The sequence below is a fragment of the Crocuta crocuta genome, unplaced genomic scaffold (assembly GCF_008692635.1).
Source record: "Crocuta crocuta isolate KB4526 unplaced genomic scaffold, BGI_CrCroc_1.0 scaffold48, whole genome shotgun sequence".
Taxonomy (NCBI): Eukaryota; Metazoa; Chordata; class Mammalia; order Carnivora; family Hyaenidae; genus Crocuta; species Crocuta crocuta.
In genome coordinates this window covers 7,911,150-7,936,326 of record NW_027533089.1, presented here as the reverse complement: position 1 = coordinate 7,936,326, position 25,177 = coordinate 7,911,150, and the positions used below count along the sequence as shown (strand labels likewise).

At 44.0% G+C, this 25,177-nt stretch overlaps 1 protein-coding gene and 1 pseudogene across 1 annotated transcript in view; both read right to left on the bottom strand.

Moving 5' to 3' along the window:
• Window positions 1-22: 22 nt before the first annotated feature.
• Window positions 23-25,177, bottom strand: part of CNN3 (calponin 3) — a 25,930-nt gene continuing 775 nt past the window's right edge. The window contains exons 2-7 of the mRNA XM_077746043.1: window positions 5,661-5,782; window positions 5,398-5,464; window positions 4,526-4,663; window positions 4,058-4,174; window positions 2,433-2,579; window positions 23-1,138 (exon numbers count right to left, since the gene is read on the bottom strand). Coding sequence (XP_077602169.1) covers window positions 797-1,138; window positions 2,433-2,579; window positions 4,058-4,174; window positions 4,526-4,663; window positions 5,398-5,464; window positions 5,661-5,782 — 933 coding nt within the window. The 3' untranslated portion in view covers window positions 23-796. The remainder of the gene's footprint in view (window positions 1,139-2,432; window positions 2,580-4,057; window positions 4,175-4,525; window positions 4,664-5,397; window positions 5,465-5,660; window positions 5,783-25,177) is intronic.
• Window positions 12,774-13,304, bottom strand: LOC144216718 (small ribosomal subunit protein eS7 pseudogene; annotated as a pseudogene).

The window sequence follows — 25,177 nt, the reverse complement described above, 5'->3', positions numbered from 1 at the left end:
TAATCAGCCTGTGGCTCATAAGAATGTTCAAAAAAAATATTTATTTATAAAAAATACAATGGGATAAGTTTATGCTGAGAAATGCAGCAATAAATACAGTTGAAGGAAACAGAGCAACTCTACATTGATACATTGGCACAAACAGGAAGAGCAGACACACCACCCAGACCTGAATGTCTGCAGGCCCATTTTGTACACGCTCCTTTAGAAACACCACTCTGTAAAGATCTTGTTGGTTTAGGTAAGAGAATGAGTACACATATAATCACAAATGCACACGGATCAGGACTTTATTTAAGAGTTAGCAAACAATACTGTAGAGACATTGATATGTAAATTTCTAAAATGCTGCATCTTAAATTTAGTTGGCAAAGACCACATTTAGCTCTAAGCATGACTTTAGTCTTCCACGTAGAAACCAGATAACTAAACTGTAAAAAAAAAAAAAAAGCTTCCTATTGTTTGAAAATCCCAGTCTATTAAGTAGATTGTAAAAATGCATAGGTCTTTAATAAGAGAACTGGCTGTACAAGAGTACTCCCCTTTCACAGTATTCCTTTTTACTTCATATGCGAGTTATTGCTTCTGCTGTAGGATTTAACTGTTACAGCACTAAAAGGCAACTATTTAGGGAAGAGGCAGAAAAAGGAAAAGGGAATGTATGTAAGGCAATATTTCTTTTAGGTACAATAAGCATAATAGTGTTTTAGGAAGACAAGATAAAAATTACTCAAGGCTAGCTTGGTTCTCACTGAATAAAAACAATGGGCTAAATACTGAGCTCCTCTGTGTAAATCTAATAATCAATGCCTTGGTCGCCATACTGGTAATCTCTGGGGTAGTCATCCTGGTACTCTCCATGATATTCATCTGGGTATTCTGCCTGATAATCACTATCACTAATTTCAGACCCATTTGTTCCTGTTCCTTGGCTTCCATTGTGAATGACAGGTTCTGTGGGAGCAGCACAGTATTTCGGATCATACACTTGCCGCCCAAGCCCATACACACTCATTCCTTTCTGGGAAGCAACTTTGTTGGTTCCCATCTGTAGAGAAATCGTCGAGTTGTCCACTGGTTGTAATGTTAGCTTCTGATCATAGATGTCTCTTCTGGTACCTGGTGCTAACATCCCCGCCTGGTATTAGAACACAGTATAAATGTTAAAACAGCAGCTAAAATCGATTCTGGTGAACATTTTATACATTATGAAATTCATAGTGAATGTGAACACTAACGTAATAACTTCATTTCAGGGGTAAAGCTAGCTTACCAAATATTCCTGACACCGAATCTTTCTTAAGAACCAATATTCGCTGGCTTTCAAGCTAGGTCAGCCCTTCCTTCGAATCCTCGCTCTGCTTTAAAACCGCTATGTGGCCTCAAAACAAGCTAACATTTTTAGTTTTAGGTTTCTCATATGCAGAATGGAGAACATGCCACCTACTCTGGATTTAGGAGAAGGTTCAACATAAAGAATGTAAAAACACCGCGTGGCGTGAGCCCCCTTCAGAGTTGCATGTGAGTACCTATGATGGCCACACACTCTCCAGGCCTTCAGTTCCAAAGCTCATCACACGGTCAACAGAACTTATGCCGAGCAGTCCCGAGGGACCTAAGTCTCAAGGAGCCAGCCACAAGCACAGTAACTCCTACCTCATTTCTCCATTTATGCCAAGCAGACATTTCCAGATTTAACTGGTAAAACAGCAAACTTGAATGGCACCTATGAGAGACGATGCCACATGTGGCAGGACATGTTCCAGAAAGGGCAAATAATACGTTTCGACTTTAGGTCCCAAGGAAAAAACCTGTTCAAAGCCTATCCCGTGGTTACAGGAGTCTCCCTTTGAGGTGCTGACGCGTTTGCAACAAGGACCCACGTCCAGCGTGCGTGGCAGTAGAAGGCCGGTGCTGTCCCCGCGCTATAGCTCCACCTACTTCTAGTCACACATTCAATGGCAGTGCTGGCTAACTCCTCCTTAGAACACCAGATACTCTTACCTACCAAGTTTCAGAGCCATTAGAAGGAGCAATTTGCTTGGATTTGGGGCAAGAAGTAAACTTGCTATAATAAAACGTATTTTTTTGTCTGGTTAGATAGAAAGGCCAGCTTTCTGACTACCAACAAAAGCCAAGAGCCACAGCATACTTGTGTTCCTATAGGAAAGGTCCTCTGATTCCTTTGCTTTCTCAACAAAACATACATGGTAAGTGCGGGGCGCCTGGGTGGCTCAGTTGGTTAAGCATCCAACTTCGGCTCAGGTCATGATCTCACTGTTCGTGAGTGTGAGCCCCACATCGGGCTCCCTGCTGTTAGCATAGCCCTCTGTCCCCCTCTCTCTAAAAATTAAATATTAAAAAAAGAATAAGTGCTAATTTAAATAATCCTTCTCTACTCTTTGCTCCAAATATAAAAAGGCACTGCTTACCTGGCTGGCTCCTTTGTTGGTGCCCATCTGCAGACTAATTGTGGTCTGGTCAAAAGGTTTGTCGGTTTGCATTTTGGGATCATAAAGATGCCTCCTGGTCCCATAGGCCGTCATGCCTGCCTGGCTGGCGCACTTGTTGGTGCCCATCTTTGAAGTTAAAAATTAAAAACAGCAATGATTATCAGAAGTCACCACCATATATGACAAGCAAAACTTTTGTGTTCTCTGAAAAAGATGGAGGGGTACAATCGACAAGTCCCTTTTTTGTGCTGAAGCTAGCTACATGCAAAATCTCCATGCTTTCACAACTTTCAAGGTGCTCACTTTAAAAGGAAAAAGTTCCCCTGCTCCTCTTCCCCCTACTGTCTATATCACACAGAAAACCAAATTAAGAGCTACCGCTTCCGCCATTTAAAGGAACAGAGGTACTCTCTGACTAGGCAGTGTGCTCTGACTAGGCAGTGTGCGTTTCTACTCCAGAGGTTTGTATCAAATGTGACAGTGAATGCCAAATGTCTTCTCCACAGCAAAAAAAAAAAAAAAAAAAAAAAAAAAAAAAAGGCTTTTTCAAAGTTTCATTAAAATCACCAGCATCTTCATGGGAAAAGGACCACATTTTATTCCTCCAACTCTCATGTCACTGGACAGAGAAAGAACAAGGAATATGAACTCAAACAAGTTCAGAGGAACAAGAATTGTCTTCTCCACTGACAGCATGGCTTTAAGGCCAACTGGTAAAACCAGTTCTATCTGGGGTACTTTTCTGTGGGTCTTTTAACTTAAAAAGGGAGGGAGGAAAAAAAAAATCAATGCAATCCTCCCACCCAGATATTAGCTGTAAGTGTCTGTGTGTATCCTTCTAGGTTTTTTATCTTCTCTACCTGTTTATATATGTATCAATACACACGCCTAAAAATACATATACAAAAATAAGCATGTGCATCTTTAAAATAAAATCGTGATCACACTGACCATTGTATTTTAGAACCTGATTTGTTTTCCTCAATCTTTGAATTCTTGTGTATCATTTCTACCTTTCTCTGGTTCCTTCTGTGAGGTTATAATTTAACCAACTGACTACTGTTTGGAATTTCAGGTTTCCAGTTTCTTACCAGGTATGATTGTGTACTGTACAAAAATAAATCTGTCTCACATGATGCAGTGGCCAAGAGGGCACACTTCTCAGTGGTGCTTTTGTGACCTTCTCCAGGGGAACGATGTGAAGGGGGGAAAAAATAACTGAACTAAGTATTTCCCATAGTGCTTGGCTGCTGTGTTGTGCAAATAAATGACTTTGGCATTGAGGTTTTATAAAATTTCCTCATTCGGTCATAACATTCAGAAATTTATAAAATACGTTTTCTTAAACAAAATAAAGACAATGTAATTAGGGGTTGAAAGTCATTTCCTAGAGAAACAATTGTCAAGTCTGAGGGCATGCCTGAGGTTTCTTCTAAAACCATCAGCAACGTCTCATGGACATAAATGGACACAAATTATATAAACCACATATCCATCCCCCAAACCTACATTATGGTATATCTCATCCATGCCTTACTTAGGGGACACACACTTTACATGGTGAGAACTGATGGTACTGAAGCAAGCAGTAACACACGACTTACCTGCAAACCAATTACACTTTGGCCAGCTTTTAATTTTCCTTCATCAAAACGTCTTGTTTGTTTTTCTGCATACTTAACTCCAATGTCAATGGTCGTATGGAATCCTTTTGTTTTAGCCTAGACAGAAATTTGCACACTAACTAAAAAGGAACACGAAAATGGACACAGAAGGAACCACAAAGAAACGATACTGTCCGTAGATGAGGGCTTCACTAGGGAATACTCAAACTAGGGGTGAAAAACATATTTAAGGCCACTCAGTAATACCTGTGGCTCTGAAATGGAAGTATTCTGATTAAACTCTTATATGAGGCAGCTGATGTCAGCAGCCTTCCCACAAAGCTAATAATTACGGAGGAGACAGAGGCTGCTTCCTGCCTAGCCGTAACTCCCATGGGAAAGAAAAGACATAATTCATCACCAGCATGGTGGGACTTTTAAAATCAGCCATTAAAGACACATACGTACCAGACCTGCCAGAGCCACCAGCGTAGTCTGAACTTGGGTCATGTTTCCATTCTCAAAAAGATCATTTGCTTCAAAGATGTCGTGTGGCTTCATGCCATAAGCTTGAATAGCCTTAATAAAGTTGCCAATATTCTCCAACTATAAAGGAAAAGAGCCATATAACTTTGGAAGCTAAACACCGACATTCACATTATCTAAGAACTATAAGCCTTCATGACTACTGTAAGATGCCAGGCAGAAAGCTACTTGGCAAGGAGTCTCGGCCAGACACATACTAAGCACAGCTCTCTCTCTCCTCTCTCTGGAAATGGAAAGAGGAAAAAAAGTATTTTATAGTAGGTCGCATAATGGTCTTTTTATTTTTATGCAGTCATTTTTTTTCAGTTCGTTGAAGGCAAGATCTTCCTTACGTACTTTTAAGAATTCTGTGATTCTGCGAGAGCTATCCAGGGCTAAAATTTTGTCAGAAAGTACAGGATTACTCACATTAATAAATAATTTATTACCTCAAAAGATACAGTCAAAATATCCAATTTTATGTAATCACACCCATTCGTGAACAAAGATTGCTTAATATGGTGTTCTCCAATCAACCATTAGTTGTTAAACTACCTGCTTTTTCCCTTGTTTATCATTAGGGTCTAGGTTGTATTTCTCTGTATAAGCTGTGTCAAATCCTCTCCGAGAGTAGACAGACTAAATAAAACTCCTAAGCTGAGGATCTAATCATCACAGAACGAACTCTAAGCAATTATGGAAGCAAGGTAAGAAAGAAAATATAGCCATGCGCACTAATTTCTGCTAAAATGCCTACTTTAATCAAATCCTCGCTGCATAAAGGAAAACCAGAGGTTGCCAGTTCGGCTGCTTACCTGAGGCCAGTTTAACGAGGACTCGTTAACCTTCTTCACTGAGCCTGGCTGTAGCTTGTTTATGAGTCTGAAAGCAAAGTACAGGTGACACTTACTGTTCACGCAAAAACAAGCACTGGAATCTAAAGTTGGCTCCTTTAATATCAGTAAGGAAGCATTAAAAACAGTTCTGCAATGTTAAGGTTCGACACCCTGGACTGGGAAGGAGGACGGCACAGAAGCCTGTAGAAAGGACCAGAAGAACAGAAATGCCCAAAACTTACTCGCAAAGGATTATGCCATCTTTTAAGCCCAGCTGAAAGTTGGTGCCAATGCTCATGCCTGTCACCTCTTCTATCCAATTTCGAAGATCTTCTTCGGCCTGATGATCATACTTGGAAGCGATCTGAAATACAAGTTAACCAACTTTGGAAGAATTTTCACTAAAACATCAAAAACTGCTGACTTCAACTTGCTCTACTTTTCTTATGCATTAGAACCACAACTGTGACATGCAGTAAATTACACCCATTAGAGTCCACTGACAAAGCTAACCAACGATTACAGCTTCAGTAACTAATAAAAAACTTTGGTTAAGGCGGTTCTTAGAGAAAATTTGAACAGTACAGGGAGAGAAGCTGGGATGAGAAGGAGAAACTATGGATGCTCCTAACACACAGGAAATGACAAGAGTTAACAGCATATTACAAAATGGCAGCCGCCGTATTAGATTTTAAAGATTAAGTCATTAAATATCATAGTCCCAAAAAAAGAGAATGGTAGGATTCTGACACATGCAGCTATTTTACACAGCATCTTAACTGGCCAAGGTATCTCAGGCCAATAGTTTTGCTGCCTGCAGGGTTCTGGTGTTTTCTACACCTCTGTTTGGCCAGATGCACACCATGTACACGTGCACACACACGCACACGCTCCTCAGCATTGACTGTTGTACATACAGTACAATATGGAAGCTCTGTTTACGTAGTCCATAGCCCATAAACTCCTCATAGGAGTCACTTCTAGACCTTTAGTGTACCAAGCATTATACCTGACATCCAAACATTTAATAAAACTAAAAGAAAAATTCCTTAGTTAACAGAATTCTATGATAAAGGCAATGTACCAACACAGATGCTACACTATTACACACGTTAAAGCCCACTAAACACAGATTTTCAAAGATCTCTTCATAATAAGACCAGACACCTCAATTTAAAAAACTAAAATTTACACAAAATATTATTAAAAACCAGTTCTCAAGCTATGCCTTGTCCTAGAAATATTAACGAGGCCAGTCAACCAATTAAGAAGAACACAGCTGGAAAGAAGAGATTATGTGCCACTTTTCTTCTCATTACACAGGTGAAATGCCAGCAACACGCAGACAATGCCCAGGGGGATGGAGCTCAAGATGCGCTCGTAACGGACTGTTGCAGCATCTATGGAAACGGAAGTGAACGCAGAAACATTTGCCTCCATAAAACATGATTAGGTTTCATTACTGAAATAAATAGTCTGAGGACATTTTTGTTGTGGAGAGGGCCCCCAAGTTCCAGTTCCACAGGGGAACCCTCTCCCAGACCCTCACCACCAAGCGGTGCAGGCGGGGATTTTGCTTCACTGTCTTCACCATGGAGGGTGGAATCCTTTGATTCCACTCATTACTGTGTCATTTAGAGAGAAGCAGTCCTTGCTCTGCATTTTCCTCCCAAATTAGAGAAATGGCTCTCTACCTCCGACAGCATAATGGAAGATTTATTTGAGCTGTAGATTTACTTACCCAGAATTCTAAATGCAAATTCAATGAGTTTACATTTTCGTGTTAAGATAACTAACACTGTGCATGGTTTCCTGGATCAAATTCTGGCCTAGAGGTTAGTTTGTAAAAGGTCAGGCACCATATAAAGCTGGTGCACAATGTGTGTTAACTGCCTGGCCTCTGGTACTTCCATCTCCTAAAAAAACCCCACACATTTATTTGGATTTCCTGCCAGTCCACATACTGGATGTGGGAACAGGAAAGAAGGAGGTAGTGGCACTGGAAGGTGCTGCCAGCCGGACACATTCCCCTCTGGTTAAGCAGGAAGGAGCCGGTACCCCTATGATGCTTTGAATACGTCTTCTTACATGATGAATGTATCTCCCCCAATATAAGGGACAGATCTATTTAGATAATGGCACCTTTAGAAAATGCAATAAATAATTTGGTAGAAAAAAATTTAAGATTTTCGTACTGGATTCGTGTTCTAAGTGACTGGGGAAAAAACCTATAAATGTGCGAGGGGTGGGGGGGTGTGGTATGGCTGGAGAGGGACCAGCAAAGAATAAAAGGAAACACCAGCATCCCTTAAGCATTAGCTGTGGAAAACAATTTCCCAGTTGAATTTTTTCCAAAAGCAAAACTCTCAGAGGAGTTGCATTTCAATGAATCTAAAGACAAACGTGGTAGGCTAAGGTGGGAAGGGTGCTGCAGGCCCTAGTTCAGGGTCAATCCGTCTGGCTTCTGATCCATTTCCTGTCTACATAACAAGAAGGCCAAATCCAATGAGTGCACTAGGGCTCTTTCCCATTCTAAACTGTCTACATAGTTTGGTCAACCAGCAAAAATTAGAAGGAAATTCGTTCTATTTCTTCAAATGTAGAAATGAAGGTTACATTGCACGGGTTTGGGGTGGTTTTTTTTGAGGGGGGAGAGATGAGCCCAAATGAGACAAATTTTTATACAACAACAAAAACCTATAATAGAATGTTTATGTTTCCTTTATTCAAATGTGTCTGACAGATTCAATGTCATGCCCCAAACCACTAAGTGATTACAGATCAAACTTGAAATAACCTTAGCAGAAAAGCCAGAGGGAAATTCATCTTCCCTGTGGACTCTTCTCACCAACGGAGTAAGGAGAGAAAAAAATCAAGGACTGGAATTAGCTGGACCTGGGTTCAAACCCTGACTCAACCACTCGCTACTTGCAAGCTGGGGCTATGGACAGCCAATTCCGTCTCAGACTTAACATACTAGCACATGCACGAATAAAACACGTAAGCTCCAGGCAAAGCGCAAGACCCGAAGTGGAAAACTAACAGAGAAGTAGGTACGCATCGACTCCTATAACTAGGGCTCTTGGCCTAGGATTTTCCTTTAAGTAAAGGAAATTAAGTAAAGGAGCGGCAAGGATTTTCTACTCAAATACCACTTTTTTAAATAAGTGTGCTTTCTGCAGACAGGCCGGCTACACAGAATTCAAAAATTAGGAATATGTACTTGTTTAAAAAAAAAAAAAGTTTAAAATGAAAAAAAAATTCCTATGAGTTCCTCTAGGGAAAAAAATCTATTTCAAAGTATCATTTAGCTCCCAGCACTGTTCCACAGGACACAGAAATCAGGGGTGCTTCCTTCAAAGCGTGGCAGAACACGGGTCAAGCAAATGGGCTTCTGTTCTGTAACTACACAGGGGGATTTTTAAACTGTGTGATATACACAACTTGTAAAGCCAAGGGACTGAGAGCTGTTAGAAGTAAAAAGTAAGCTTTGGCCAATAACACTCACGATTTCCATCTAAAAAACTTTAATTTCTGAACATCAGGCAAAAAATGCTGACATTTTCTTCCTTCCAACATGAAAATTAGCTTAAAAGATTACTTTTAGATTAAGACTAATGAAATCTTTTTTCATTAACAGGTCATGGAAATTTCACTCTGATTTGTTTAAAAATGACTCTTCCAGGCACCTGGGTGGCTCAGTCGGTTGAGCGTCTGACTCTGGATTTTGGCTCAGGTCATGATCCCAGAGTCGTGGGATCGTGCCCTGTGTCAGGCTTCACACTGAGCATGGAGCCTGCTTGAGATTCTCTCTCTCTCTCTCTCTCTCTCTCTCTCTCTCTCTCCCCCCCCCGCCCTTCCCCCCGCCTCCTGTTCTCTCTCTCTCTGAATAAAAATGAAAAAATAATCTAAAATAATCACTCTTCCAAGTTATTTATAAACATCAGTTTCTTCACTCTTCTTCAAGAATTATTTTATTTGATCTTCCCAAGCCACTCTCAGAGCCTCTGCATGGGTCTGTCAAGTGCACAGCAGCCCCTTCCTTCCTTCCTGCCCCTCCCTGCACACCACCAGTCCCCCAGGACACGTCCTGACCCCTCTCCTGGGGAGGGGTACCTCCAGGCAATGAGGCTGGGTCACTGACGAGAAGCCCTGCTGCAGGCTCCCCTCTAACCAGAACTCACCAACACTGCCTTGCCAAGTACAAGCAAAGGGTGAAGAAAATGAAGACAGAGAGAAGCCTCTGGGGCATCTGGGCTGGGAGATCATCCTCTGCCAGTCCTGCTGCCACTCCCCTGGCATCTTCAGTTGCCCCCCCCCCCCACCTTGTGCTGGGGCTGCCGCTCAGGCCCAGGATGGCCTTAGCCTTCTGCCCTTCCCCAGCTCGCTCCTCAGGACTAAGAGTACCGGTGTGGAGTCACCCTCTGGTTCCAGGGCAGTTCAATCCTTTCAAGCTGTATAACCTTTCTTTTGGATCTCTAAAATAACACTCATTTTAAAAAATAACAACAGAGGTGCCTGGGTGGCTCAGTCGGCTGAGTGTGTGACTTGGGCTCAGGTCATGATCTCACGGTTTGTGAGTTTGAGCCCTGAGTCGGGCTCTGTCTGTCCTGCCGGCTCAGAACCCAGAATGTGCTTCAGAGTCTATGTCTTCCCCTCTCTCTCTGCCCCTCCCATGCTCATGCTCTGTCCCTCAATAATAAACATTAAAAAAAATTTTTTTTAAATATAGTAATAAATAAACAGTACAAAAGTATGCAGAGCGTGCATTTTCAGTGGGGGTAATACTGCCCCACAAAGGGATGACGATGGGTTCTTGTGGGCAGTGAAAACAACTGTAGACCTTAGAGTAATCTGTGACCCTCCCCAACAAACTCTATTCCTTTGTACTAAATTTGGTGCGAGTCAGGAGGTAATTAGGAAAAATATCTAAAATCTTTCTTTGGGGAAGTGATGACGGAAAAGGTTGAGAAGCACGGGAGCCAGTAAAAATGCACAGGTTTCTCTTCACCTCCCTCCCCTCCCCCTGCCAAATCCTACTCTCTTCCCAGAGGTCAGTGCCTGTCATCCGCCGCTTCCCCCACGCGCACACATACACACGAGGGCACACCAAGGATAAAACAGCACTAGATCTCCCTGCACAAGCACAAGCCTGGAGGCCTTATGCCCCAACAGTAAAAGGGAGACACTAGATCAGATGAAAGCCTACTGGGTGCCCAGAGTCAAGTCCTCCCAGCCACTGAGGTCTGAGAAGTTCCTGACAAAATCCCTAAAAGGGGATTCGGAGCAATGAGGGAAACGGAGCTTCAAAGCCACCTCAACAAGTGACCCCAAAGTGCTGAAAAGGTGGGGGTGCACCTGTATGAGGAGCAGGGATTTCATATATATATATAAAACAAGAACTTTCTGATGGCCTCACTTACACCCAGGAATGTTCTAGAATTTACTAAAGAATGAAATGTGTCTTTCCCGTGCACTCCTCACAATTTATTCTTCTCACAGTGCCTGGTAAAACCTGGAGGCAGACAATCACCAGGTTCCCTGTCTCACACGACCCCGATAATCTATTACCCGAAACCCTCCCAGAATGATCCTATTCAGTGTAGCTTCCCTCTGTTTCAACAGTTCCCATGCATCACGTATTCCTCCTCCAACGTCCTTCTCCATTACTCCTGCTTTCTGTCCATCATTCAAGTGGCTACTACATACCAGTTAGGTTCAAAGGCAGAGTCTCTGTCTGAAAAGCTTGCATTCTAATGGAAAGAGATAAACACCTATTAAATACGGTGTGTTAGCACAGTTGCAAAAAAAAATTATAGTAATAAAGTAGGATACTTAAAATAAAGAAAAGATGCCTGGCTAGTTCGGTCAATGGAGCATATGACTCTTAATCCAGGAGCTGTGGGTTCGAGCTCCAAGCTGTGTGTAGAGATTACTTAAAAATAAAACCTTAAAATAGAGAACAGAACTCCCTGGGACTACCACTGTCCTAACATAAGAACCAAATAGATTTCCTCCTGAAATACCATGCCTCTACCCTTCTTCTTTATCATCTGCCATATCTATCTATCTATCTATCTATCACGCCCAGTGCAGACCCCAACATGAGACTTGAACTCATGACCCTGAGATCAAGACCTGAACTGAGATCAAGAGTCTAAGGCTTAATCCAGTGAGCCAAGGGCACCCCTAGCATCTGCCATTCTTGATACCTCATGCAAGACAATGAACAGGCTTTAACATTTTTTTACCTACCTTAACCTTCCCCACCCTTTGCATATTTTTAAAGTATTCACATTGTGAATACAACAAACTAAAGACCACATGCCTTGAAGTCAAACTTTAAAAACTTCCTAAAACTGTGTTCCCAATTTTAGCGCGACCTTAGTAAGGAACTTAACCCTGGTGATCCCACTTCTCACAGTCTTCTTCCCAGGACCACTGTGAGAATGAAGCCTGCTCATCGGTAGAGTAGGGCCCGTCTCAATGCCTGACACATCAGAGTGAATGCTCTCCTTTTGTATCAGCTCGAGCACAGAAGTATGAAGCTTTCTATTAACCGAACCCTACTGCGAACTGTTCACTCTGTTGTCTATGATTCAAAAAGTTCCACTGAGACTCATCGGGGATACTGTCCTTCACCACTCATCCCCATGCCCATTCCTGCATGTCTTTGCATCACCAGTTCTCATTCTTTTTCAGATTATTCCTGATGAAAAGGATAAAATAACTACTTTTTAAAAACAGATTTATATCCCTTTCAAAAAAATTTTTAATGTTTATTTTTTGAGAGAGAGTGAGCGAGAGTGAGAGCGAGCAAGCGAGCGCGAGCGAGAGCAGGGGAGGGGCACAGAGAGAGGGAGACACAGAATCTGAAGCAGGCTCCAGACTCTAAGCTGTCAGCACAGAGCCTGATGTGGGACTTGAACTCATTAACTGCGAGACCATGACCTAGGCCAAAGTCTGCCGCTTAATTAACTGAGACACCCAGACTCCCCAAAACACATTTATATCTTAAGGGGGAGAGAGGTGGGAATTCTAGAGAAAATCACCTTTATGTTTGGGATAAGAAGGTCAAGGTAGATTGCATGCCTTCCTCAAGGTCACTATAGAATCTGAGACTCCTTTTATGGTGTGAACTGTGCTAAAGATATGATGGCAAACAAGTACATTCCAGGGCTGTGGAAAAACGGCTCTGCCTCAGGTAAACAGGAGGGACACCTAAGAGCATTTGTTTTAAATCGTATTTGTTTACAACAAAGCTCTGGGAACTCAAAGTGAACATCTTCACCAGTGAGCCTCTGGGAGAGGACAGAGCAAGCTTCGACCCTGTGCTCCCCACGTTCTGCCCTGCTCTATCCAAATGAAACTTTATAAATAAGCGGGCTGCCATCCGTTTTTCCGTGAGCTCTCTTACCCACAGTTTCACTTGGGAAAACCAAGTCCTCCAGGATCGTGTCGCGTGTGCCTGTCAACGTGCAGCTCCTGGGATGCTTTGGCTTATTTTGCGTATGGCTTTTTTGAGCTGACTGAGGCAAAACTCTCCTCCTAGCAATAAAGACAATATGCTTCCCACTGAACTTTTCCTCCAATTCACAGACAAGCTGGACTTGGCTTTTCTTGAAAGATTTTAGTTGAGGAACAGGAATAAAGATGATAATAGCTTTCAGACCACCACCAAATCCAATTTCCTTGGCTGCTGTTATATTCAGCTCCCTTAGCTGGGCTTTGAGATCCGAGCTCCTCTCTAGCTTAAGGAGAACCTGGTAGATGCCCGACACGAAGTCGTCCAGCTTCCTGCCATTGGGCTTCATGATCTTCATGCTCGAACTGAACGTGGCCTTGTTCTTGGTGAGAGCACTGGCCCAGGAAGAGCCTAAGAGCATTTTAAAGTCGGGCCTTTTCCTCAGAAGTACAGCTGGACCTTCAGATCAACATGTCAGCATATGACACCAACACCATTTTTTCTCTTTGACTATGTAAGTGAGATAAATGAAAAGACGTTATGGCTCAATGTACCAGTACTATGAAGCTGACAGAGTTTTTAAAATATCCTAAGAGGAGTTGGTCCAATACATAAAGCAGACAGCATAACTAATAAGTGATAAGAAAATGCAGAAAACAGAATGTCAATTTTGTCTTCTCTAACTAGAAAATGACCTTCAGTTTAAAATATAGCTGATTCCCAGAAGAACCCACACTCAGAAAGGACAACGAACAAAGATGCACGAATTAAACAGCTCACTGTGTGAGATGCCCTGGGGAACAAGAGGAACTAGAACCTGCGTGTGGGCCCACTGCTTCCTCACCCCCACCCAAAAGGCAAGGAGCCCTCCACCACAGGCTGAAGAGCATGGCCGTCATACTGCAGCGGACTCCTGGCGAGAGGTGTGCAGGTATGCGGGCAGGGGTGGGGCGGGGGAGGCAATCGTCCATCACCAGGAGCCAGCACACCTACGCAAGACACATCCAGCGTGCCTGTCCTCTCCTTGGGGACAGGACAGGCTTTAGTCATCTCGTACCCGCAGAGCCCATGCCTGGCACATAGCGGGTACTCAACAAATGATTTTTCATCCACTGATAGTAGGACCCAACTAGAGAAATGCCACAGATTTAAAGATCTATCTTGTTTCGGAAAGACATCTGCATTTGAATACTGCTGGTTTTTATGGGCGCCACATCTCCTTGATCTACCAATCTAGTAATCTTAGATGGACCACTAGGGACATATTTGTTTTACTTTCTCATAAAAGTCCCTATGTCCATGGCACTCCTTAGGTCCAGTTTAGTAACTCTAGAAGGAGGGCCTGGTCAGAAGCAACAACCATGCCCGCTGTGCTGATCTACGTCAAGGTAGGAGAAGCTCCCAATGATATGTACCTTGAGGCTTAGATTTAGATCTGTTCTCTTCTGTTTTGGTAACAAATTAACAATTGACGATCTGGAAACTATTGGACATACTTATTAAACTTATAGAAAATTAAATTAGGAATAGCTCCAAAGAAACCAAGTTCAGATTCAGAACATCCTAGCTCACTAAATGATTCCAGGTACATGCAAAATCCTGCACCAAAGACCTAGAACTAACTAGTCATGCATACTCAATTAGCTAAACAACTCTGTCTAAAAAAACTAATGCTCTCTTGGTCTGCAGAGATATACAATTCTTTATAAAACACTGCTGCCTGTGTTGTTTGCTTGGTAACAACTGCTCTATGAGGTAGCCGAGGAAAGGATTACTTTAATAAAACAGGTGTGAGAGGAGCATGTGAACTAGAAAACCTTGTGCAATTATCATCGCCCTTCCTTTATAAAGAGGGAAAAACAACTTGCCAAGCAAGGATTGGAATCCTTTGACATGGATGTGCCTCATCTACCTCATTACAGTGATCAAAACAGAATGAGTCAGTGCTTTGTAGTCAAACAAAGGAGTTAGTTAATAATCCCACTGGACCCTGGTCGGTTAAACCATATCTGTGGCATTATTCTGATTGCTGCAGCCTAGAAGGGGACACTGACAAACAGACATCAGTTTCTAGAAGGGGCAAACTGAATGGGGAAAAGATCAGAAAAATCATACACAGCCTATGAGAGGCTAGCCAGACAGGAATAGCTACATATAACCAAGAAGGGACTTGGGGGGCAGGGGAAGAAACAGGCTGGTACCATCTGAATATTTAGATGAAAGTCCTGTAGAAGAGGAAGTCAATCTATTCTGAATGCCACAGTGTAGGCAGACCCAAGGCAAGGATGTGGAAATTCTAGGGAGACATACAATCGGCATGCAGGGATGGAAAGAGCACGGGAGTGCCAGCGAAGCACAGGCGGAAGGAGACCCCCAAGAAGCCAGCTGGAGAAGGTGCTCTTATTTCGGAAGGAGGCCGGCTGGGTCTTGAATTTGATGCTGTTGTAGAAATCCTGCTGAAAGGGGACTGTCACAGAAGCCCCGCAGGTAAAAGATGAAAACAGAGATGGTCTTCAACACTTTGCTTCCTTCACCTCACCTCTAGGGTATTTGAGGGTCTGCCTCACTCACAGCTCATTAGACTTGCAGACATCTGCCATTTTTACTGCTACCTACGTCTCCAGGCACTTGTGTTCTCAGCAGGCACCTAGGTGCCTCCTAAATAACTTGTGAGTCAGCCACGTGGACGGCGCTGAAAAGCTGTCCTTGTTTTTTTAAGTACAAGGGACATCATGGCAGGAACTCTGCCTTCCATAGCTTTAGAATGCACACTCACTCCTCATCAACTGTATAGCAAGCCTGCTTAGCAGGATGGGCCTTGTGACCCAAGGAGGCATGACATCCACCTCCAAAGCCCCAAGTGTACACTGTATTTACAAGGAACTCGTCTTCACCAACCCGAGAAACAACCCCTGCTCCCAGATTGCTGAGCACATTCATCGAAGTGCTCCCAGCTGCTCACCCCAAAAGTGAGTCAAAACACACACTGCCCCCTTACTCTGAGCTACTGACGGGCCATGGGCGGACAGGAGGCCGAGGAGGAGCAAGACCCCAGCCTTCCGGTCAGCCCTCAGTACATCAGGAGCTCCTGCTGGGGGCCCAGTTCTAGGTCTCAGATCATGAATGCCTTTTCTAACCGCAGTTGAGTCTGTCCCTTTGAGAGAGCTGGCTTTAAACAACTGGTGAAGAACAGAGTTGAAATACTTCAGTTTAGACACAGGCGAGGTGCTGGCTGGTGAGGTTTCACAGGAGTCATTGGAGGAACCCCTGCAACCCCCTTCCTGTTGTTAAAAGACATCACCTTAAGCTTCTCTCTCTTGTCTGCTTTCTCCCCTTCACCTTGAAAGATGTCAGTTCTCCCTGAGTTCTGGCTTCTAATTAAAACAGTTAAGAGCATGGGCACTGGATACTGAATGCTTGGGTTGAAATCCCAGCTCTACTGTGCCTCAATTTCCTCACCTGTAAACCAGAGATCATTAATAGCACTTACATCAGAGCGCTGTTGGGAAGAATCAATGACTTAATTCACGTAAATCATGAAGAAGTCAATAAATGTCAACCCTTACCCTTCTATGCGTGCTCTGCTGGCCACTCCTGTCCAGATACCATAAAGATTTCCTCCTTCAAATTCAGAACATCATACAGAATGATCACTTGACACTATCTGATAGCCATTTTGATAAGAAATCATTTTGATGCTGCCTAGACCTTCTATTTTAAAAACTACTTACAATCGAATAATTTGTAAAAGAGTTGCCCCCACCTCACTCTGCTGCCAACTCACACCTGAGTGGCAGGGTGGCTGAGAGGGTAGGCGTCACAGACGTCAGTGACCCGTGACTTGATAATAATGAACTAAAACAAGTGACTTGAATTTTGACTACTCTGCTCTGATGGCGTTTTGGTTTACCATCAAGAAGAGAACCACCTTCTCTTTCCTACCTTTGGTGGGAAAGATAGGCTGATTTTTTTTTTTAAAAGAGTCATTTGGTACTACCTGTAATACTTTTATATATTAGGTCAATAGTTAGGTGCTTTCCTACACAAGTACTTTTTAAGGAAATATCCACCAGAAGGCAGGTAATGAATAAATAACAGGAATCGCTACAATACACTACAATTCAGTTCTAAAATGGTCGAATGATATCACAGTTGCACCAGTGGCTGGGTGGGGGGTAAGGGATCCAGGATACTTTCACTATTTCTATGTTTTGGTACTGTTTGCACTCTTCATAGCAACTATTTCAGTCACCAAATCAGAACAGAAAAAGAGAAGAGGTTCTCACAGGCAAGGAAGACGGCGCCCCAAGGTAAGTGCATTGTGTCCATACAGAGATCAGTTGTCCAAAAGTCGCGGGCTCAAAGGGGATCTGGACCTAGGTCTGGCTCCAGGACTACGTCTTTTCCTCCGCTCGTGTTCTCCCACCCCCGGGCCTCCTAAACCAGCCCGACAGGACTGGTCTGGGCTGCACACCGAGCCTGTAGCAGGGGCTGTGGTGCCAGGTGGCCGGAGGAAGGTGGCAGGCAGGGACCCTGCGGCTTCACAGAAAGTCCTTCCAGCTCCTGGGGAAGGAGAGGGTGTTCAGAAAACCTCCACCACCACCACCGCATCACACTGCCGCACCGTGAGTATGCTGCAGAGTTCGAGAAAATGTTGATTCAACCCAGCCCATGGGGACTCAGCAGTCCCAAAGGGCGTTGCCAGCGTGGTTCAAAAGTTCATAAGAAGATATTTGGCAGAGATGTCTCAGACAAAAAACACTTTAACTCCTCCGCGGGCCCCTATAAAAAGGAACCTCCCACGACATGCATGTTTTAGAAGGCGCTGTAAGAAGGAATGCAGGAAAGGGTGTCAACAGGAGAGCAGTCAGTGAAAAGAGGAAAAGAAGAAAATTTAAAAATCAAGCCCAAGAGGAAAAAAATTCAAAAAGAAAGCCTGGCTAGCCAAGTGTGCGTGCGTGGGTGTGTGTGTGTGTGTGCACGCGCGTGTGTGTGTCCGATGGGAGGTGGGCAGAGGGACTTCTACAACACACAGGTCTCTCAAGAAAGGTAAGGGAAGAGCAGAGACAAATGCCTTCCAGTCTTCAGAGCAGAGAATGGGCCCATTCAGGGGAAGGGATGTGGCCATACGTGAACTCTCAAGTCGGGCCCCAGAGTTCCAGCTTAGCTGCTAAGGGGCCAAGGACCCTGACAAGCTCACAACATGACGTTCATCCCAAGTATGATTTCTATACTCGATCAGAACTATGATTGCTGTTGCTATTTTTGCATTCAAAGTAGAATCACATGTTTGACTTATGAGAGACTTAGTTACTACACATGGTATTGATTATTTTCTCTCTGATTTCCTCCCACGTGAAACAAAAGGAGGGAGGGGAAACTGCAGTCATGAAGCACACACACTCTCTCCACGTTTGTGGAGCCTTGTGGAGCACGAAACAGGCGGAGAGGCGCGGGACAATGAAGCAAGATCAGTGGCCAAACACTGGGGAAGGGGAGCGGAACGATGAAGTCCTGGCCAGCCACTCCCCGCCAGGATCCTCTGGAAACGCCTCGGGGAGGAGAGGAAAATGGCCAGAAATGTTTAGGTTCTGTCTCACCCGGAAGAGTCCTTCCACGCCCGAAGACCTCTTTTCCCTGCACTCCTGCCTCCAATTCCCTGGCCTGCCCCGCAGACCACTGGTGGCGCCTGCACCCGGAGGCTTCCTGTTGGCCGAAGGAAGATGCTGGAGAAGCTCCCTCCCTACCTCACGGGGGAAACTAAGACTACATCTCTGGGCTCGTGAACCTCCTTCACACAGGTCTATGCAGAGCCTTCCCAGGACTGTTTGAAACTGAAGACCTCCAGTGACAAGCAAGATTTAAACACAAAGGGGTAGGGGCAGGCTCAGGCATTGGAGTATGTGACTCTTGATCTCCAGGTTGTGAGTTCAAGCCCCACACTGGGTAGAGAAATTACTTAAAAAATAAAATCCTAACAGTAAATAAATAAGCACAAAGAGGTAAATATGTTCGTCAGTCCACTGTGGAGGAATAGGAGCCCTATCTGAAAGCAAGAAATGAAAGAGGCATCTTATCTTGTTTTACAGAAATCCACCTCTTAAAAAGAAAAAGGCAAATATTAACATGGCCAGAAAGCAAAGCCTCGAGCTCTCTGAGAAGCCCCTGGCTCCGGGGGCACATGGACACAAAGCAAACAGGCTTCGAAGCCCCGGCATTTCACAGAGGGAGCGCAGGCTACCAGGAAAGGAGTCTTGCATAAAGACTCTAGGGGCAGATCATATTCCTGACACAGAAGCGAAATCCAGAGGTATTGTTGGGCATCGTGGTCCCCTATCTGCCAGAAGCCTCATTCCGATACAAACAGATTCCTGAATGAATGTCCAAGTCCCGCAGATAATCTCAATATCTAGAAAACAAGAGAAGTGCAGGAGAACACAGGATGGAACATATGCAACAGAGAACCAGCCAGCAACGTGGAACAACGGCTAACGTTTACATGATGTGCACTTGTGGGTCCAGGCAAGATTCTAAACACTTTACAAGGATTGTCTATCTTACTCCTCCCGGCAACCCTATAAAGGCAGGTATTTCCATATCCTTATTTTACGGATGGAACGTAGGCTACCTGCCCAAAGTCGCCGCGTAAGGGGCAGAAACAAGATTCCAACCCAGACGGTCTCCAGAGTCCACAGTCTCAGGCACGAGAGGCCACTTTCTCACTGACAAGAACCAGAAGAAGACTAACAGACATCTTCAAGTTCACAGGATTCCCACGGTCATATGTTTTTATAAATTCTGCAAGGTATTTTTGTACTTCTGGGAATGACTGATATGCTCCCTCGCTCCTCCTCCCAAACTGCATACGCTTCAGGCCCCACAACCAGGATCTTACTCTGGGCTCAAGAAATCCTTAACAAAAACCTGGGCACAAGTATAAATGAGTAACATTTAAGAGCCCAGGATGGCTAGGAATTTAAGAGTTAGGAAGAACCAATGCACATAGAATATACGCTGTAGTAGGCTAATGCCTAGAATAAAATGAAACTTGCCAAAAACTCTAAGGACAAGCCCCCTCCCACCACCTAGTCATACTGAGTAAGTTAAGCATTTTCTCATTCTCCCAGCTATAATGGTATAATTGGCTAAAAAGCCAAAACCATCCAATTGTGCTTCACTTTTTTTTTTTAACGTCACAGATAACTGTAATCATGATTCACAATATACTTTTAGGTGAAAACAGTCACTTATAACCCCCATGATCCCAACCTGGAAGGGAAACGGTATGGGGGAAAGGTTGATGACAGTACTTGCAACGTCTTCCTCATCAAGCTTATTTTTTTTTTTAATGTTTTTTATTTATTTCTGAGAGAGAGAGAGAGAGAGACAGCATGAGAAGGGGAGGGGCAGAGGGGGAGACACAGAATCTGAACAGGCTCCAGGATCTGAGATGTCAGCACAGAGCCTGACACAGGGCCTGAAGCCACGAACCGTGAGATCATGACCTGAGCCGAAGTCGGATGCTCAACCAACTGAGCCACCCAGGCAACCCTGTTTTTATAACGTAAACTCTACACACAACCTGGGGCTCGAACACACAACCCTGAGATCAATCAAGAGTGCCACGTTCTACCACCCACTGAGCCAGCCAGGCACCCCATCAAGCTTATTTTTCAAATCTACAGGAGTGGATAGAGACAGACAAATAGTACAATTTCCACAAAGGAGAGAGTGTAAAAAGCTTTGGGTCATAGGACAGTGAGCTTGATAATGATCTTCATTAAAATTCCAGAGTAAATATGTCTTAGCATTTTAAAGAGGAAAGCATGGCACCCCTTCTTAATGTAGCAAATGTATTTTCTTTTAATTTTTTTTAACATTTTTTCATTTTTGAGAGATAGAGTGTGAGCTGGGGAGGGGCAGAGAGAGAGGGAGACAGAGAATCCGAAGCAGAATCCAGACTCTGTGCAGGGCTCGAACCCACAAGCAGTGAGATCATGACCTGAGCCAAAGTAGGCTGCTTAACCGACTGAGCCACCCAGGTGCCCCTGTATTTTCTTAAACTGTTCTGGTCAAGAGAGGGGGAGAGAAAAGAGGGCCTTAAGCCACAATGGCATGTCCCACCCAGGAGGCCAGATTAGCTGAAGGACCACTTTGCAGGTGGTCTTTGGGAGGTGCAGGTATCCCACAGAGCCTTACAGAGGGGACTTCTACTGTTCTGGCCTAATGTGGGAGTCTAAGAAGGAGCCTCATCAACAACAAAGGGATTATCTTGCTAATAAGTTTTCCAATGTAATATTATTAAAACAAACTAAAGAAAGGCAAGCTGTGAAAATCACCTCGTCCTTCCAAAATATCACATTGCACTACAGAATTCTTCTACAAAGAATACTCTAATAGGGTTAATTTCCAATTTCTAAAGATAGTAAAATCCACTCCAGATGGATAAATTCATTAAATCAACAAATACTTATTAAGCATCAACTATGTCCCAAGTTGTATTGTGAAATATAAGTCTTGATGTATCTCATCCATGAATAATACTGGAACCCCTATGGCTGGTGGAAAGGGACCATACACAGAAGCTCTGAATTAAAGACCTATGTCTGGGGGCGCCTGGCCAGCTCAGTCAGTACAGTATGTGACTCCTGATCTCAGGGTCATGAGTTCAAGCCCCATGATGGGTGTGGAGCAAAACAAACAAACAAAAAAGCACTAAAGGTAAACTTATTTACATTTTCACGTGATTCTGGTGCTCTACCACCACCACGAGGCAGATCACCTTAGGGTACAGTCGACAGCTGGAGTCCACAATCACCCTGGGGTTACTGTGATCAGGAGCTCTCAGAGCCACTGCTTGTCCAAAGGCAGGCAGGCAGGCAGGCAGGCTGGCCTCCTGGACATTTGGCCCTATTTGTCACCGTATGGTTGTTTCACTTACTCCAGTGATTTACAATTTTCGTAGTAAGTCTTCCAACATGGTTTTTAGATGTTGAGGGCTATATTTTGTAACCAAGAAGATTCTGCAAAAAGCTATTTTGCTCAAACCATACATCCCAGGTGAGAAAACTGTGAGAACGTGCCTTCCAATTCCCATTCTTCTTAATATTTCAGACAGACTACCCCTCTCATCATACAGAGGTAAGTTCAGCTCTATCCACTCCCTCCACAACTGATTTCCTCCACTCCCTACAGCATTTGCTGGACGCCCCGGGAGAGGGGCTTCCCTGCATCCTCAACTTTAGGAGGAGGTCTACTGGCTCCAACATCTTGTTCCTAGCCAAGTGTCAGGAAATGCTGTGCTTTCCTTGAGGACCCGTCAAGTCTTCTCACAGCTTAAAAGGCACAAAGGTGTTTTCCTTGTCATTTTGTCCCCAAAATGCAGTCAATGGTCTGGCTCAACGTTACTCGGTTCTTTCTTCCTTTCTGTCTCTGTTTGTTTCTTTCTCTTTATGTTTCTCTTTTTGTTTCTTTTTAGGACCTTACTACTTTATGAGTGTTCCCATACCCCACAGAACTATCTACACCAGCTTCTGTATTATCCCTGACCCTATTAGTCTATTAAGATCTTTGCAGATTGCAAGTTATTGACCCTTTTGTTGTTTAAAGATGTTGTTCACAGTCCATGCCAAGGATTCCACTTTTTAGGCTGTTTTCAAACTTCTTGCCCATTAAAAAAAAAAAAAAGAAAGTTAAGTTTGTATGTTTTGCCATGTATTATCTATCATCTTGTCAAATAAGTATCTCAAGTTTACAGATTTTTCCCCTGCAAAATTACTAATTAAAAGCACTCAAGACCAAAGATTTCATCAATTCATTGACAAACTGCTTTCACAGCTGGAATATAAAACAAACAAACAAAAAAAAAACCCAAAGGCTTATTTAATAGAAATGGAATACTTACAGAATCAGTGACAAGTCTATGAAATAGAATACCAATACTAATTTTCAATTACTAAGAACTAATAGCTACAACATAGTCACTGAGTACTTACTACAAGCAGACACATCTCATGCAGTGTTAGGGGTGGTAACTATTATTTCCATTTTACTGACTGGGAAACTGGGACCGAGAGATCCATTAACTTGTCCAACATCATACAAGGCAGAGTGACAGAGGGAGGACTAGAACCCATTCCTGCTTAAATCCAAGGTCTATTCCACCCTGCTTCCCGAGGACGTTTATATTTTTTCCACTTTGTTAAATGAAGTTTTAAGAGGTGGGAAAACACACCTTACGTTTAAGCAACATATCAGTTATGCGATATGTAAAGAAAAAACAGGAAGAAATCAAAAAGGTGTCCAAACCAAGCAGTGTCAAAGTTCATGTTCCATATACCCTCTCCTGTCAGCCCTGTGTCCACAGCTATAATGCGGTATCTCATACAAAGGCCTTAGCAAACATAGATATTTGATTTCCAAGCCCAGAACCGATGAAAACAGCATTGAACGAATAATTACAATGTCAAGAAGTGACAGGTGGGCAGTAAAAGTGGGGAGGGTGGGGCAGACAACAGTGACTGGTGGCAGAATATCCCCAACTTCTTCACTAAGAGATCACTTTGAGAGTTTACATTCTTAGAATATTCCAACTTTCTTCTGTACGATGTTGAGCAAATCACTCTTTCTGAGCTTCGGCATCCTGACCTAGAAATGATGTTGGATAGCCCCAGCAATGCCTCCCCCTCACGGGCCGCTGTGCTGTTAAGATCAAAAGACCTCCTATGAAAGGCTACTGTATGAAGGGCCCATATAAATGAAGGGGGTTGTTAAAATATGGCTTTCGTGCTTAAAGGAATAAACCCACAGTTATAGAAACTCAACGCTCTAACTTTCCAAAGGCTCTGAAAACTGAGGTGCTACTGTTTTTAAAAATGCATAATAATTACAGTGATCTAGCCTCAGTCTGTGCAGTTCCTTCAGTCTGCTCAATAAAAAGAAGGAAAAGGGCAGAAGCTGCTTCATTAGTCAGCAAAAAGAAATTAATACGGATATTAACCTCCAAGAAAAATAAGTCACTTGAAGGACTGCCAAAGTTATCAGGACCTCATTCACAATGCAAAAGGTAGAGACTCCACCACCACCCGCCAAGAATCACAAGGGCAAATTAAAATTAATGTGCACACGCCCGGCCAGGGTATCACGTCCAACAGTTTGGACTTGCAGATTCCTCAAGTTCCATTTGTAAACCTTGGAAAGAACCGAACAATCGGCCGCAAACCACTTTTCTGTCCTTTAAGAAAATGTTCAGTGAACTGTTTTCGAATAAGGGCAACACACTTGACAAGGTAAAGGGCCCAAACGTTCCAATGTTGGATTCGTCGGTTAAAAATCAACTCTTTGCTTCAAAGCCTGTTCAGAATTTATTAATTGAATCCTGATGCGCAGGCAGGAACAGGGGAGAGAAGAGCTAGAACTCTCCCTTGGGGTTTCACAACGGTGCGCTTCATTGCTTCCATATAATTCACTCCACACCGCGTGCACCCTCAACACTGGGATGGTGCAGCTCGGACAATGCCAGCGCATTCTACCAGCGGTCGGACGGTGCGGTGGCAATCCTGACATGCTTCGGCTCCCGGGAGGTTAATGGGAATTAAACCACAGCAGCCCTCCTTTGTGGCGCTTTGGCCAGAACAGCAGAAAGGAGACAATGAGCGGTCTGTGCGCAGTTCCGCGCCGATTGGCTGCTCTCTCCCCCCAGAAACCCCTGATGTCACGGGCTTGGAATGCAGGGAGGGAGGGAGGGAGGAAGGAGAGGATTTGGGGAGGGGGACGCCTCTCATCTCTTTCCCAGACCAAAAGTCCCAAAGATAAACCCAGTGCATTCGTAACGCTAGGCAGTGGCAAAGCTGAGAGTTTCCAAAGGCAAATCACTCCAAACTACAATCCGCCTCGGCAAACATACCCTAAACAAAAGCAACCCACGAAAATATCCTTGATAGCGTTCAAGTCTAATGCACTACAAACTTCAGTTTTATAAAAAAATCCCAACTCTACGGCAGATAGTCCTCCCAAAGCCGCGCGCTCAGGCTTTGTCTTCATTTTCCGCAGCAGCGGTAGTAGTAATTGGCCTCAGGGCACCGCAATTCGGAAACTGTTAAGGGTCCCGGGGTCCCTGGGGTCGGCGGACCGCTCAACGGGCCCCCTCCCCGGCTAGAGGCAAGGAACAATGGGGGAAGCAGTTTGGCCACGTAACCGCCTGACTCTGCTGGTGGCTGAATTCGGTCGGGGGGTTGGGGTGTGAGAAGCAGCGCGGTCCGGCGGCAGCAGAGGCGGGGGCGGACGGCTGGGGCT